Source organism: Capra hircus, chromosome 15 (genome assembly GCF_001704415.2).
Source record: "Capra hircus breed San Clemente chromosome 15, ASM170441v1, whole genome shotgun sequence".
In the NCBI taxonomy this organism is placed as follows: domain Eukaryota; kingdom Metazoa; phylum Chordata; class Mammalia; order Artiodactyla; family Bovidae; genus Capra; species Capra hircus.
The window spans coordinates 33,870,063-33,884,561 of record NC_030822.1 but is presented as its reverse complement, the minus strand read 5'-3'; the positions used below and the strand labels follow the sequence as shown (position 1 = coordinate 33,884,561).

General features: G+C 35.9%; 1 protein-coding gene across 1 annotated transcript; it reads left to right on the top strand.

The window, feature by feature from the left end:
- On the top strand, positions 5,224–6,180 carry LOC102185677 (olfactory receptor 52A5-like). The gene has a single exon (XM_005689914.2). The coding sequence runs from the start codon at positions 5,224–5,226 to the stop codon at positions 6,178–6,180; it is 957 nt and encodes a 318-aa protein (XP_005689971.1).

Sequence of the window (14,499 nt, the reverse complement as noted above, 5' to 3'; positions counted from 1 at the left end):
AACTATTTAGATGGATTTTGTCACTAATAATCAAAGTCACATGGTAATTAGTTTCTATCTATGAGTATTGCTTTAGAAATAAAGAAATGGATACAAATCAAAGTTTTATAACGGTGCAGAGAAGGCAAACGTAAGTAGCAGCGTCCAGATTTTTAACTCTCATGGCTGACTGCAGATCTTGGGCAATTAACTGCCATGACCCATGGCTATTATATATCATTGAATTGCAGATTTAGGACTTTAAGAAGAAATTAAGAAGGAAGCCATTTAAGACTCATTATAAAGAGTATCAATTTGACATTTGGAGCTGTCCTGAAATGTGGCACACTATCTCAGAAACAAACAGTCCTCTATAATCATGAGGACTTGTGACAGAGACGGGTGGGTCAATGTCTGAGAGTTTATAGAGGAAAGATTCCTGAGATTGTGGAAAGTGTGGAATCAGAGCCCTGAATTCCTTAAATCTTTTACATCTTGAAATTCAGCTGATTCAAAATTTGAGTTGTAACACTAATAATTCATGTTTTATGCTGTAAAAATGATCCAGGTATATCTACCCTGGCTTATGAATTTCAAGAGCTTAAGATACCTTTCCTCAGTCTTCTAAATCTACTTACATTTGTATACACAGAGTTCCTTTCAGCTTTTCTTTTGTCATTCATAGCTGAAATTCTCAAGGAAAAGCTTGTTTAGCCTCATCTCTCCTTAATTTCTGCTACATGAAGTCAGAATTCCTTGTTATTCCTTGTTATTCTTTTGCTATACCATAATACTTCATAATGCAGTATATGGACTATCACAAATATTATTCTGACTGGGTCTCTTTACACTTAGCTGCCACATCTTACAAGCCATTCGTCAAACTGCCAACAGAGTAAATTCTTTACCTTCCAAAAAAAGTGTCCTTCCACAAAAAATATAAAATCATTTGGTTTAAAACACTTTACATTTGATATTATTTCCTTTTATTAGCCATCATTTCTCCTTATGAAATGATTTGTATGTAAAAAATATTTATATGGAGACAATGTCACCATATATCACATGCTCTTGTGATTTTTGTATAAACTATTTTCTCTTACCGTGCCTGTCTCAGTCTCTTTTATCTAGTAATTTTTACTGAAAATGTATTCTCCTTCATAGACAATTTATTTTTCCCATTTGATTAAAAGTACATAATCACTCATTCTTATTAACTGAAAAGTGCCTTTTCTGTATAACTGTATAATAATGTTTAGCAACCAGGGTGATGTGCTTTTCCCTATACATCTATGGGCTATTTGGTGACATCTAAATACCTTTTGAGTGCCAAGATGAGAAAGAGCTACTGACATCTAATGTGTAAGAAATAGGGATGTTGTAAACCTCTACAATGCAGAGAACTACCCCAAAACAAGAATTTATCTGACCTATGCCTTGGTGGGCTCCCCTGGTGGCTCAGTGGTAAAGACTCCGCCTGCAATGTAGGAGACCTAGGTTCAACCTCTGGGTTGGGAAGATCTGACCCACTGGAGAAGGAAATGGCAACCCACTCCAGTATTCTTCCCTGGGAAATCCTGTGGGTAGAGGAACATAGTGGGCTATAGTCTACGAGGTCATAAGGAGTCAGATACTACTTAGCAACTAAACATCAACATATCTTGGTAATTGTACTATGCTTAGGAAACACTGCCCCAGGAAATTGTCGTTAGGACTCATGAAGTTAGAGTCAATGAAAAAATTAATCTAAGAAGCAAGTTTAAAATTTCATTTGGACCAAATTTAAGATTATAATTCAGGAACAACATCTCAGAAAAATCTGTGGACTGTTCCCCCTATTAGAAATGAAAGCACAGTTATATAAATTTTAGGGCAAAGAAAGTTAAACTTTGAATGATGTATTATTGACAGTTTATATAATCCAGGTCTCCAAGAACAAGATGGTGGGTCATTGCAACCCCTTATAAGATTAAGAAGGAATGTTACCTTTTAAGGAGTTGTGGTGTCAGGAGAGTATTGTTCTTTCTAATGAAGCAGGTATTTCTGCCCATGGGCTAGTTTGGTCTGATGCTTAAAACAGATAAACAATGCAATCGAGGGGGAGAGAAGAGGTCAAAGGGCAGAGAAAATAATTTCATGTTTAAAGTATTTGTCTTCTCCATAAAACAAGAATTTTCTTTCTCATTAGGAATCTATAACTATCATCTGGAAAGGTAACTACATTTTTCATAAGAGATATTGTCTTTTAAATTGAAGGCACACTTTTCTATTTCTGTATCTTTCAGATTGAAGGCACACTTTTCTATTTCTGTATCTTTCAGATTGAAGGCACACTTTTCTATTTCTGTATCTTTCAGATTGAAGGCACACTTTTCTATTTCTGTATCTTTCAGATTGAAGGCACACTTTTCTATTTCTGTATCTTTCAGATTGAAGGCACACTTTTCTATTTCTGTATCTGCTCATTTGTTTACTGTTCTCTTCTCTTTTGCTCACTTTCCTTTCTGCAATTATTCACAATATTAACTTACCTAGAGCTATGGCTTCCATGTTTTATGGATTCTCTGGGTCAAGTATTCCTTATACAGCCATGTTAAATCTCTCAAATATTCTGGTTAAAGAGAGTAGCCTGTAATTTTGAGTCAACCATAGAGATTGTTAGCAAGTATATGGATACCATGATGTTCCAAGTGGGGTCCTATGCCAGACAAGTAGCATCTAATAAACATGTACTATAATGTGTATAGTAAAACTATTTGGTAAATTAAGAAGCTAACTTAAGAGTTGTCTTCTTTCAGATCCTGAGAGGAACAATCTCATTGAAATCTTTAGTGTATTTTAATACAATTTATCCTGATTTAACTGTATTCTGAATGTATCTCCTAATATTTACTGAATTATAGCTGTAAACTCTCAGAAGACACAAATTACTTTTTTTTTTGTTTTACCTAGATCAATATCCCATATAATTTAGAACTAAGTCCATTTACTTATGGGCTTCCCTGGTGGCTCGCTGGCAAAGAATCTGTCTCTCAGTGCAGGAGATGAGGGTTCAATTCCTGGGTTGGAAGATCCCCTGAAGGAGGAAATGGCAACCCACTCCATGGCAACTTCCCTGGGAAATCCCATGGACAGAGGAGGGCTACAGTTCATGGGGTAGCAAAAGAGTCAGCCATGACTTAGCGACTGAACAACAACAAATATTTATTTATAGATTAATAAGTCTTAGATTTTCATTAATAAAATAGGGTAATGATGCCAATATAATAGTCAGAGGAAATTTTAAAAAATTAAAAATTTACAAACTTAAAAAATAATATAATATTTAACAATGTTTGACACTACTTTTTGAGTTTCAAGCACTCAGCACAATGTAAGTACTTCATAGTTATATGATAAATACATTGATATTTGATCTATAGTTGGTGTAAATGATACTTTGATTATAGTGGATGCTTAATTAATATGTATTTAATAAAATCATTAGGAAATAAACTTCTCAAATGTTAATTTCTGATTTGAAAAACATCTGCTTTGGTATACCGATATACCAAAGCATATTGCTTATTGCTCTTGCAATTGACCTCAGGTAATCCCATGGACGGAGGAGTCTGGTAGGCTACAGTCCATGGGGTCGCTAAGAGTCGGACACGACTGAGCGAATTCATTTTCACTTTTCACTTTCATGCATTGGAGAAGGAAATGGCACCCCACTCCAGTGTTCTTGCCTGGAGAATCCCAGGGATGGCGGAGCCTGGTGGGCTGCCATCTACGGAGTCGCACAGAGTCGGACACGACTGAAGCGACTTAGCAGCAGCAGCAGCAGCAGCAGCAGCAGGATAGCTATATCTTTTTGTCTGTGAGAAAATCTAAGCTTATCAGGGGAGACAACTTGAAGGATGATGGAAAGAATATGAGCAGAGATTTTTCTTATTCCAAATATGCTGTTTTAGGACTTTCTCATAGTCTTTGTTTTATATTTGCTTTAATGGTTCCAACAAGGAGCTTTACAATTAGTCAAAAATATATTTACTAATTAGTAAATTAATATTTTGCTTTTCTTGGGGTTAAACACACACATATCAGTATACATGTATTCACAGAAGAAATAGTAAGAAATTGGCAGCCTGGGAAAACCTAAAAGAGTTTGGAAAATGATAAGACAAAGTCAGTTATAGGAGGTCCTGAAAGCAAATAGTGTGTGAATGAAGTAACTACTGAAGGGCAGAGACAAATAAGGAGCTGAATCTGGTCCTATGAAATACCATTGTGTAAAAGAAAAATGTTAACTACAGAAATTGTATTTTGAGTGGCTATTAGATGCATAGGGCTTTAAGTAAACATTACATTTAAAACAAGTTCTTATGTTATTGCAAATAATTAAGAAAAATAAAATAGCTTTTCAGACCTAATGGTTATTGGTAAAGAGGGAGAAGAACAGAAGACTTAGGTTGACACTTGAATACAAATGATATGAACATAGTAGGGCATAGTGAGAACAAATCTTAAAGGAACTACCAAGGATAAGGGGATAACATCCATGACTTTTAAAAGTAATGGATATATTTTCTGAGAGCTTAAGTATAGGAAGGTAAAGATGTGTGGCTCATTTTGGAGAAAACACTGAAAGTTTGAATAATTAGTTTAAAGCACTTGGAGAGAGTGTATTTCAGAGGGTCTGGCCAAGAAGAAACCAATTTAAGAGAAAAAAAATAGCGAGCTGTAAAACTGAAAAATATTCTAATCAAACTTGCTTTCTGATTATGACCAAACAGAATGATTTACCACTACTATAGATCCTTCATGCTGGAGCTAGGTACAGTCTGGTCTTCAAATTCATTACTTTGAATTAGATGAATTTTCCCCTCAATTCCAATTGGTAGGTGACCAAAAAAGAAAGAAAGCGCTGATGATTAGCATGCACAAAAGCACAAGCTAAGGGGAATTTCTTTCAGTAGTCATGGACCAGAAAGAAGCCATACAGTCCACTTAATTTTTCTCACTGAAAAAATTAAAAGCATGCAGAAACATAGAATCTGATGATTCGTTACTTAAAGACTTTGAGAAAAGAGATGGAAAATTAGAGAGGAGTCACTGGGCAGAGAAAGTAAGATGGTATCCTCCTAATCTAACTAAAGTATATTTTGGCAAAATAACTCATTCTAATTTTTAATTTTGCAGTTTTAACAGGAATTAAAAGATGACATAGAAGTAGCACTTCTTGATTCTACCACTCAGATCACCATGCTGAGACCCAATGGCTCAGTCTTCATGCCCTCTGTACTAACACTCGTGGGGATTCCTGGCCTGCAGTCAGTGCAGTGTTGGATTGGAATTCCATTCTGTTTCATGTACCTTATGGCAGTGATTGGGAATACATTAATTTTAGTGATAATCAAATATGAAAATAGCCTTCATAGTCCAATGTACATTTTTCTGGCCATGTTGGGGGCCACAGACATTACACTTAGCACATGTATTCTCCCCAAAATGTTAGGCATCTTTTGGTTTCATTTGACAGAGATTTCCTTTGATGCGTGTCTTCTACAAATGTGGCTTATTCACTCATTCCAGGCAACTGAATCAGGTGTTTTACTGGCTATGGCCCTAGATCGCTATGTGGCCATCTGTAATCCCTTGAGACATGCCAGGATCTTCTCTCAAAAACTCCTGACTCACATTGGAATTGGTGTGATACTCAGGGCTGTCTTTCTTGTAGCACCATGTATAGTGCTTATCAAATATCGTCTTAAATTCTACCGAACCACAGTCGTCTCCCACTCTTACTGTGAGCATATGGCCATTGTGAAGCTGGCTACTGAAGATATACGGATCAACAAGATATTAGGTCTGTTTGTTGCCTTCACTATCTTAGGATTTGACATCAGCTTTATCACTTTGTCCTATGTTCAGATCTTTGTCACCGTCTTTCAACTACGCCATAAGGAAGCAAGATTGAAAGCCTTTAATACATGCATCGCTCATATTTGTGTCTTCCTGCAGTTCTACCTCCTTGGCTTCTTCTCTTTCTTCACACACAGATTTGGTTCTCACATACCACCATACATTCATATCCTTTTATCTAGCCTTTACCTTTTAGTTCCACCTTTTCTCAACCCAATCGTCTATGGAGTGAAGACCAAACAAATCCGTGACCATGTCCTGAAAATGATCTTCTCCAAAAGACATCCTGATCATTAGTGGCTCCTTCTGTAGAGATTTTAGGTTAGTTTAAAGTAGCAACTTTAATATGGTGAAAAGTTACATCATGAACGAATATCTACATCTGAAAACAATCTTTAAAGCTCAAATGCTGATAATTTAACAAATCCTCAAATACTTAAAAACTTTGGTTTGCTATTCACATAAAGAACAAGCTCCCTTATGCTGAGATTTCAAATTTTTTCTGTTACTCTCGTTTGGTCCTATTTATTTAAACCTAGAATTTCCCTTCTAGCAGCACATATTGATAGCAAAATTAAAGAAAACAGCGTAGGGTGCAGCTTGCTTGGGGCAGGTGCATGGGGATGACCCAGAGAGATGTTGTGGGGAGGGAGGTGGGAGGGGGGTTCATGTTTGGGAACACATGTAAGAATTTAAGATTTTAAAATTTAAAAAAAAATAAATAAAAATAAAGAAGATTAATAAAAAAAAAAAAAAGAAAGTAAAAAAAAAAAAAGAAAACAGCACTTCATTTCCAGTAATTTTCAAGCACCATGAAATATATCAATATTTTCAGGCTGCTAAACCAATTCAAAGATGTAATTCTAGCCATGTTTTACTTTCTAATATTTCATAAATCTGTATTTTGATATTTTGAAATCACTCATCTATTTTTGTCTACTTTCTCTGAATAACTGATGAATATATAAACTATCTAAAATCAGTAATATCAATATCAGAAATATAAAATCTGTATGATGCTGTCCAAAGTCTATAAACACTGAGGAGTTTTCACAGGAAAGCATGCATTTAAAAATGTTAATAGAAATTTTAACCATATTCAAAAATATACCTTTTTTATCCAAAAAATCCGATCAGTATCTAAATAGAAAACATCTTTTCAGACAGAAATATTTGAATGATTTTACCCAATTTGAGTTTTGCTTGAAACTGGAGCTTTAGTTCTAGCACTGAACACATATACAAATACATTTTCACTGCATTTAGAAATTTCATACTGCAAGTATCTTGAGTAGAGGAACAGTGTCTAACTGGTCCTTTTATCAACAGTAAGGTAATGCTGGAGGTGTCTTCAAACTTCAGAAAAATGGCATTGAATAATGAACAATTAAGACATTTTCTTGCTGTTGATCAATGGTATTCAAAGCCAACAAATATAGAGACTTCAGGGTAATAAGAAAACTTTGAAGAAATATGTAGTAAACAAAGAGAGATACCTGAATATGTAGTTGTAAACTAACGCTTAGTCAAAGAAAGAAAAAACCCAACATTTCACTACAAAAAAAAAGAAAAAGAAAGAAAAAGGAATCATGTCATGTAAAAGGCAGAAGCAGATAATTATTTTGGAATAAATAATTATGTTGAATAAAGCAGAATGAACTTGCGTCATACTGTACTTTTACAACTGACCTCAGTTAGGTTAGATCCTGAGCAGCAAGTGGAATCTTTGAAATGTTTGCTCTGGACCAAGGATTGAACCTGTGCCCCCTGTATGGGCAGAGTCTTAACCACTGGACTGCCAGGGAAGTTCTGCACTAAGTTTTTAATAAAATTTTTATAAACCTGAGGTATATGAAGAAAGGAAAAATACAGCAAGGGAAGTAATAAAGCAATATGTTACTGAATCTCAGATGGACAAAAATTTCTTTAATGAAGTAATGAAAACTTAACTAATTTTAAATCTGTTACAGCATTAAATGTTTCAAAAAGCTGTGGCAACCATAGTGCATAATGAATAACTGGTGAAGACATCCACCTCTCAAAAGAAGTAAAATAGCAAATATATGAATTCTCTACAAGAGGTTATATATAGCATCTAATGCACATAGAATGAAAATAAAAAGTTGTGATATCCCTGAATAAGAAACCAAGGCAAATAGAATGTGATGACAATAACCAATTAATTATGCAGGAATTGGGAGAACCATATTCCAAAATATAAAGTGCAAAAATGTGCCAAAGTGCATAAATTATACTAGAGAAAGCACATACATTTGAAAAGCTCAACAAGAAAAATCAACCTAGCTGTATCAACCAACAAAACCAAACACATTTCATATGCATCAGTATGCCTGGCTTTATTTATCTTCTGGAGTATGAGAAAAGACAAGCAACATAAACCATAAAAGTACATCATCATACATAAAAAGTAATTTTCAAATGAGGTATGTAGGGTATAATATGACTGTGGGTTCACAGTCAAGTTTTTTAAGCCTATAATTAGCTAAAGAGACCAATAACAAGGTGTAATAATTGAGCAACTATTTTTTGTCTCTTAAATAGGAGATTAGAAATAGGTCAGTTATTAAGAATTGACCCTTCTGGAGAAAATACAAGCAAAGTAATTACCTTACCTCTTATAAGAATAAATAGTTAGAATTTAAACATTGATTCAGGTGATTAGAAGTGAGTAATATAACCACAGATATATTTTCTGTGTAGAAAATAGTAGTGTAGTGCAGATATATTTTCTTTGATTAATGAAATATAATTCTCATACAGAAAAGTGAAAATAACCAGTTTTGTAAAGTTCATGAAAATAACTTTTAGATGAAGAAACAATTTCTCATTCCTTACAAGTCTTGTGTTGTGTTCCTTCACCATTACAGTCTCTCATTCTTCCTAAAGATAATCTCTATATTAATAGCTAAAGTAATTATACATTTTTATATATATGTTTATAACCTAAGCATGCATTCTTAAACCTTATAGTTTAGTTTTGCTGATTTTTCAGTTTTACATAATTAAAAGTACATAGTATTGATTTTTTTCTGTTTTTCTTCTTGTGAATTTTTGACTAGAATATTTTTTGTACATCTATCATGTTCATGTTCTTTGCTGCATAATGTACTATGGTATGAATATACTACAGCTTTTTTACCCATCCTCTGTTTATGGGCATTGAGAAGATTTGATTTTGAAGAACACGATTTTAAACATTCTTGTATATGTATCTTGGTGCACTTAGAGTGATGATTTCTCCATCTAAAAGTCTTATTGCTAATTCATAGGGTACTGCCAATGTTAGTAAGTGGTTTAATGCATTTCTAAAATATTGGTTCAATTATATTCACTGGCAGAATATAAGAACCTTTATTACTGGACATCTTTACTAATATTTGATATGCTTATCATCATTTTAGCCATATGGTACATTTATAATAGTAGTTCTTTGTGATTTTAGTTATCATTTTCAAATAAATAATCAGATTAAATCAAATATTTACATATTTATGTTGTGATACATTTGGATTTTTTCTATTATTTTTATTAATATTATGAGGTATTTATATATTTTGATGTAATCTTTTTCTAGATTATACACATTAAAAATATTTTCTGCTTTTTGTAGAATATTTGTAATATTTTTGAAGAATAGGCATCTTAATTAATCAAAATTATCAAATATTTAATTAAGTGCAAGTTGCTTCTGTTGCGGAAATTCAGGGAGGGGAGTGGCTCCTAGGGCCCAAGACTGAGCTCTTGCTTAATAGTCAGAAATGAATTATCTGAACAGAGGCACATGTGTTGACAAAGAAGAAACTTTATTGGAGAGGGAAACCAGCACTGGGGCAGGAGAGCTGGGGCGGAAAGGGTAAGGGAACCTAAAAGAACTGCTCTATTATGTGGCTCAAAATTTCAGGTTTTCTAGTAATGGGCCTAGCTTCTGGGTTGGCCCCAACCAACCATCTTTCTTGGCCCATGTTTGCTCTAACTCAAGGATCATCATGGTGGCTCACACATCTCGTAGCCATGATGGATTCTAGCATTATGGGTAATTGACTGTACATATCATCTCCTTTCTCCTCCTTTTGGCCCCTCTCTAGATTTCCTGGTTTGTTTTTTTTTTTTTTTCCCAGCTAGCACCAGTTCCTTTATCAGCAACTCTCTTTGTGAGATAATTCATGCAACTAGTTGTCATTGTGCCTGGCCAAAGTAGGTGGTTTCAGTCAACAGTTTCAAACATTTCCACGTTGATCTAAGAAATCTTTTCCTCTCATGTGTTTATCAACATAGTCATCTTATACAATGACATTCTTTCACATTTAGACTAAAATTCATTTAAAATTGCTTTTCAGTTGTAGGTGAAATAGAGAGTATTGTAAATTTTTAAGCTTCATTATTAAAAATGGCATGTAACTAACTGTACATATTTAAAATGCACTATCCAATGAACCTTGGCATAGGCACAAGCCCATAAGACCATTACCATTATCAACCTGTGACTCTCCTAAATTTCCTCATGTGCATTTATAAGGCTGTGCTTGGATAGATAACCGTCTTCTGCTGCTGCTAAGTCGCTTCAGTGGTGTCCAACTCTGCGCGACCCCATAGACGGCGGCCCACCAGACTCCATCCCTGGGATTCTCCAGGCAAGAACACTGGAGTGGGTTGCCATTTCCTTCTCCAATGCATGAAAGTGAAAAGTAAAAGTGAAGCTGCTCAGTCGTGTCCAACCCTCAGCAACCCCACGGACTGCAGTCTTCCAGGCCCCTCTGTCCATAGGATTTTCCAGGCAAGAGTACTGGAGTGGGGTGTCATTGCCTTCTCCGAGATACACGTCTTCAGGCAACCACATATCTATTTGAAATCACTAAATGTCAATTTGAGTTTTTAGAATTTTACGTAAATGTGAGACAAGAGGGAAGGGAGCAGGCACAACTTTTGAAAGAATTACATAGTCTGAGGACATGAAATAAACTGATAGAATCAAATGAGTCCAAGATGATGAATGACTTGACTTCCACTAGAACTTGAGCCTCACTATACGCTCATTGTAACACATCAGTAAGCTAAATGACACACCCACAGGCACCATGACAATTTCAAGGCCATCAAAGACTAAAACTTGGGTAGTGGCTCAGTTCCTGAAAGTCTCCACCCCTTCCCCAAAATGGTTGGAATAATCCTCCCACTCAGCCTATGAAATTATCCATCCCATAAAAACTAACCACAACATATTTTGAGGCTGCTCTCATCTTCTGAGATGGTGCACACTCTGTCTGCGAAGTGTATTCCTCTCTAAATAATTCCACTTCTTATCTGTCAGTTTATCTCTCACTGAATTCATTGATGAGACATCAAGAATCTGAGCTTCATTAAGTCCCAAGATCAGGTGGGACTTCAGTTTAAAGACCATGAATTCAAGTCTCAATATGGATTTTGGCTGAGTTCAAGTCCCAGTCAGAGATACATGATTTCAAATGCAGTAATACCATATGTAATTTCATTTTTGGTCTTTTTTTTTTTTTTCCCCTCTCACTTACCTCAATTATTTTCCAAGGCATTCATCAATAGTTCTCTTTTTTTATGTTAAATAGTATTTTGTTTCATGGATATACTAAAATTCATTTATCCTTTCACTTATGGATATTTGGGTTCTTTACAATATGTATATTTTTTTTTTTTTTTTTTTTTTTTTGTCTTAACCACTGGACCACCAGGGAAGTCCCTGGTAGCTTTTTTTTTTTTTATTTATTACGTTTATTTTATGTTTATTTATTTATTTTTTTTTCTTACATGCGTTCCCAAACATGAACCCCCCTCCCACCTCCCTCCCCACAACATCTCTCTGGGTCATCCCCATGCACCTGCCCCAAGCAAGCTGCACCCTACGTCAGACATGGACTGGCGATTCAATTCTTACATGACAGTATACATGTTAGAATTCCCATTCTCCCAAATCGTCCCACCCTCTCCCTCTCCCTCTGAGTCCAAAAGTCCATTATACACATCTGTGTCTTTTTTCCTGTCTTGCATACAGGGTCGTCATTGCCATCTTCCTAAATTCCATATATATGTGTTAGTATACTGTATTGGTGTTTTTCTTTCTGGCTTACTTCACTCTGTATAATTGGCTCCAGTTTCATCCATCCCATCAGAACTGATTCAAATGAATTCTTTTTAACGGCTGAGTAATACTCCACAATATGTATATTTTTTATTCAGTCACGTTCATTTGCAGGGGAGAAGGAATGAACCTCAGGGATATTTTGACTCTGTCACATATTGGATGAGCTCTAATGAAGCCAGAGAAGAGTAAAGGAATTGAAAACATAACAGATAACCATAGTAAGATGAGATGTGAATAGTGAAAGTGATAATAGACAGTTGAAATATGATAATATTACCAGATTAGATGTACCTCATTGTGTTAAAACTATTGTTGAAAATAGACTGAGAGAGAGTGTGCTGTTAAAAATTCAGGAAAGCACATTGGAAATAATCATCAGGTATAGAATATCTAGGAACTATGAAAAGAGGGTAGGGAAATGCAGTGGAGGTGGTATAAAAATGTAATTCAAATGTATTGATACATCTCTCAGTAGACAGCTGCTGAGTTTCATAGGTTTTCAGTTATTATGCTTAATTTCTTTAGTATTAATCATAACACTTTTGAGGGGAAAAAAAGATATATGAATGTTTTCCTGGTGCAGTACTTGGCAAACAAGTTGAAATGGAGCAGGACCTTGTGGGGGCTGCCCTGGGAACAAAAGCACTCTCAAGTCTCCTATTCCTTATTTGCAGGGGAAGGCTTCAGTCTCCTAGAACTTTCTGAATTCCAAAGGGCTGATTCAAATAGCTACTAACAAAGGAAGTGGAAGAATGCAAAAATAAAGCAGTCAAGAGCAAGTGTGGAGATAAGGCAGAGCTTTCTTACTAGTAACTCTTCAAGGGATACGTATAACAATCTGATACATAGCTTGAGTTCTACTATGGGAACTGAGCCCCTACTCCAGTGGAGAATGGTAACCTTTTATTGACATGGACATAGACTCCAGACTAGCCGGAAGCAGAAGGCTGCTAATTGAAATTTGTAGAACAATATCCTGTTACCACACCACCAAACAATCAGAAGAAGGTCACACACTCTGTAGCCTTCCCTACAAATTTGCCTTTCAAAACTCTTCCTCAAGGCCAGAGGGAGTTTGGACTGTTTGAGCATGTTCAGTTTGGTTCAGTTCAGTTGCTCAGTCATGCCCTACTCTTTGCGATCCCATGAACTGCAGCACACCAGGCCTCCCTGTCCATCACCAACTCCCGGAGTTTACCCAAACTCATGTCCATTGTGTCGGTGATGCCATCTAACCACCCCATCCTCTGTTTTCCCCTTCTCCTCATGCCTTCAAACTTCCCAACATCAAGGTCTTTTCAAATGAGTCAGTTCTTTGCATCAGGTGGCCAAAATATTAGAGTTTCAGTTTCAACATCAGTCCCTCCAATGAACATCCAGGATTGATTTCCTTTAGGATGTACTGGTAGGATATCCTTGAAATCCAAGGGACTCTCAAGAGTCTTCTTCAACACCACAGTTCAAAAGCATCAATTCTTCTGCATTCAGCTTTCTTTATAGTCCAACTTTCACATTCATACATGACTACTGGAAAAACCATAGCCTTGACTAGATGAACCTTTGTTGACAAAGTAATGTCTCTGCTTTTTAATATTCTGTCTAGGTTGGTCATAACTTTCCTTCCAAGGAGTAAGTGTCTTTTAATTTCATGGCTGCAATCATCATCTGCAGTGATTCTAGAGCCCCCCAAAATAAGGTGTGACTCTATGGACTCTAGCCTGCAGGTCTCCTCTGTCCATAGGATTCTCCAGGCAAGAATACTGGAGTAGGTTGTCATGCCCTTCTCCAGGGGATCTTCCTGACCCAGTGTTCAAACCCATATTTCTTATGTCTGTCTTCTGTATTGTCAGGTGGGTTCTTTACCGTTAGTGCCACCTAGGAAGCTCCTTACAGAACTTGCTAAGCAACAAAGCCCCATCTGTCCTACCATTTGCAAACACACTCCTGCCTAGATCACTGATATGCACCTGGAAATCTTTGGAATGATGCTGAATGGTCAAGAGTAAGTAAGTAGAGTGAATAAGAAGAGCATGAGTTGCTCACAGTCCTTGTTTTATCCTTGAAATAAAATAGTTCCTGCTCTAAATCCCAACTTTTCAGTTTCCTTGTCCTCCTGTGTTTTGCTCATAGAGGTTTGACAAGAAAGTTGTTTTCAACTGGTGAAACATCCAAGGACTCTCTTCTCCTCCATTACAAACTTTCTAACCCTATTAATTTTATTAACTAATATTTTCAAATTGCAGAATATGTGGTAGAGAGACAGATTGAGTACTATAGGCATGAAAAAGCCGGAGAAGTGGAGACATAAGACTTGTGTCCTATGTCAGAATTTCCAAGGTCAAAAAAAAATATGCAGTTGTCATTGTCTATCTGATGTTGGGGCACTGAAGCAAGTTCATATTTGAAAATTCTTTGCTGAGAAGGAATCTCATGGTAAGGAGACATCTTGTTATTTGCAGTACTGGATTGTTCTGTAAAAATAA

Coding starts and splice junctions, on each gene's coding strand:
- LOC102185677 (XM_005689914.2), top strand. CDS start 5,224: ATGCTGAGACCCAATGGCTCAGTCTTCATGCCCTCTGTACTAACACTC.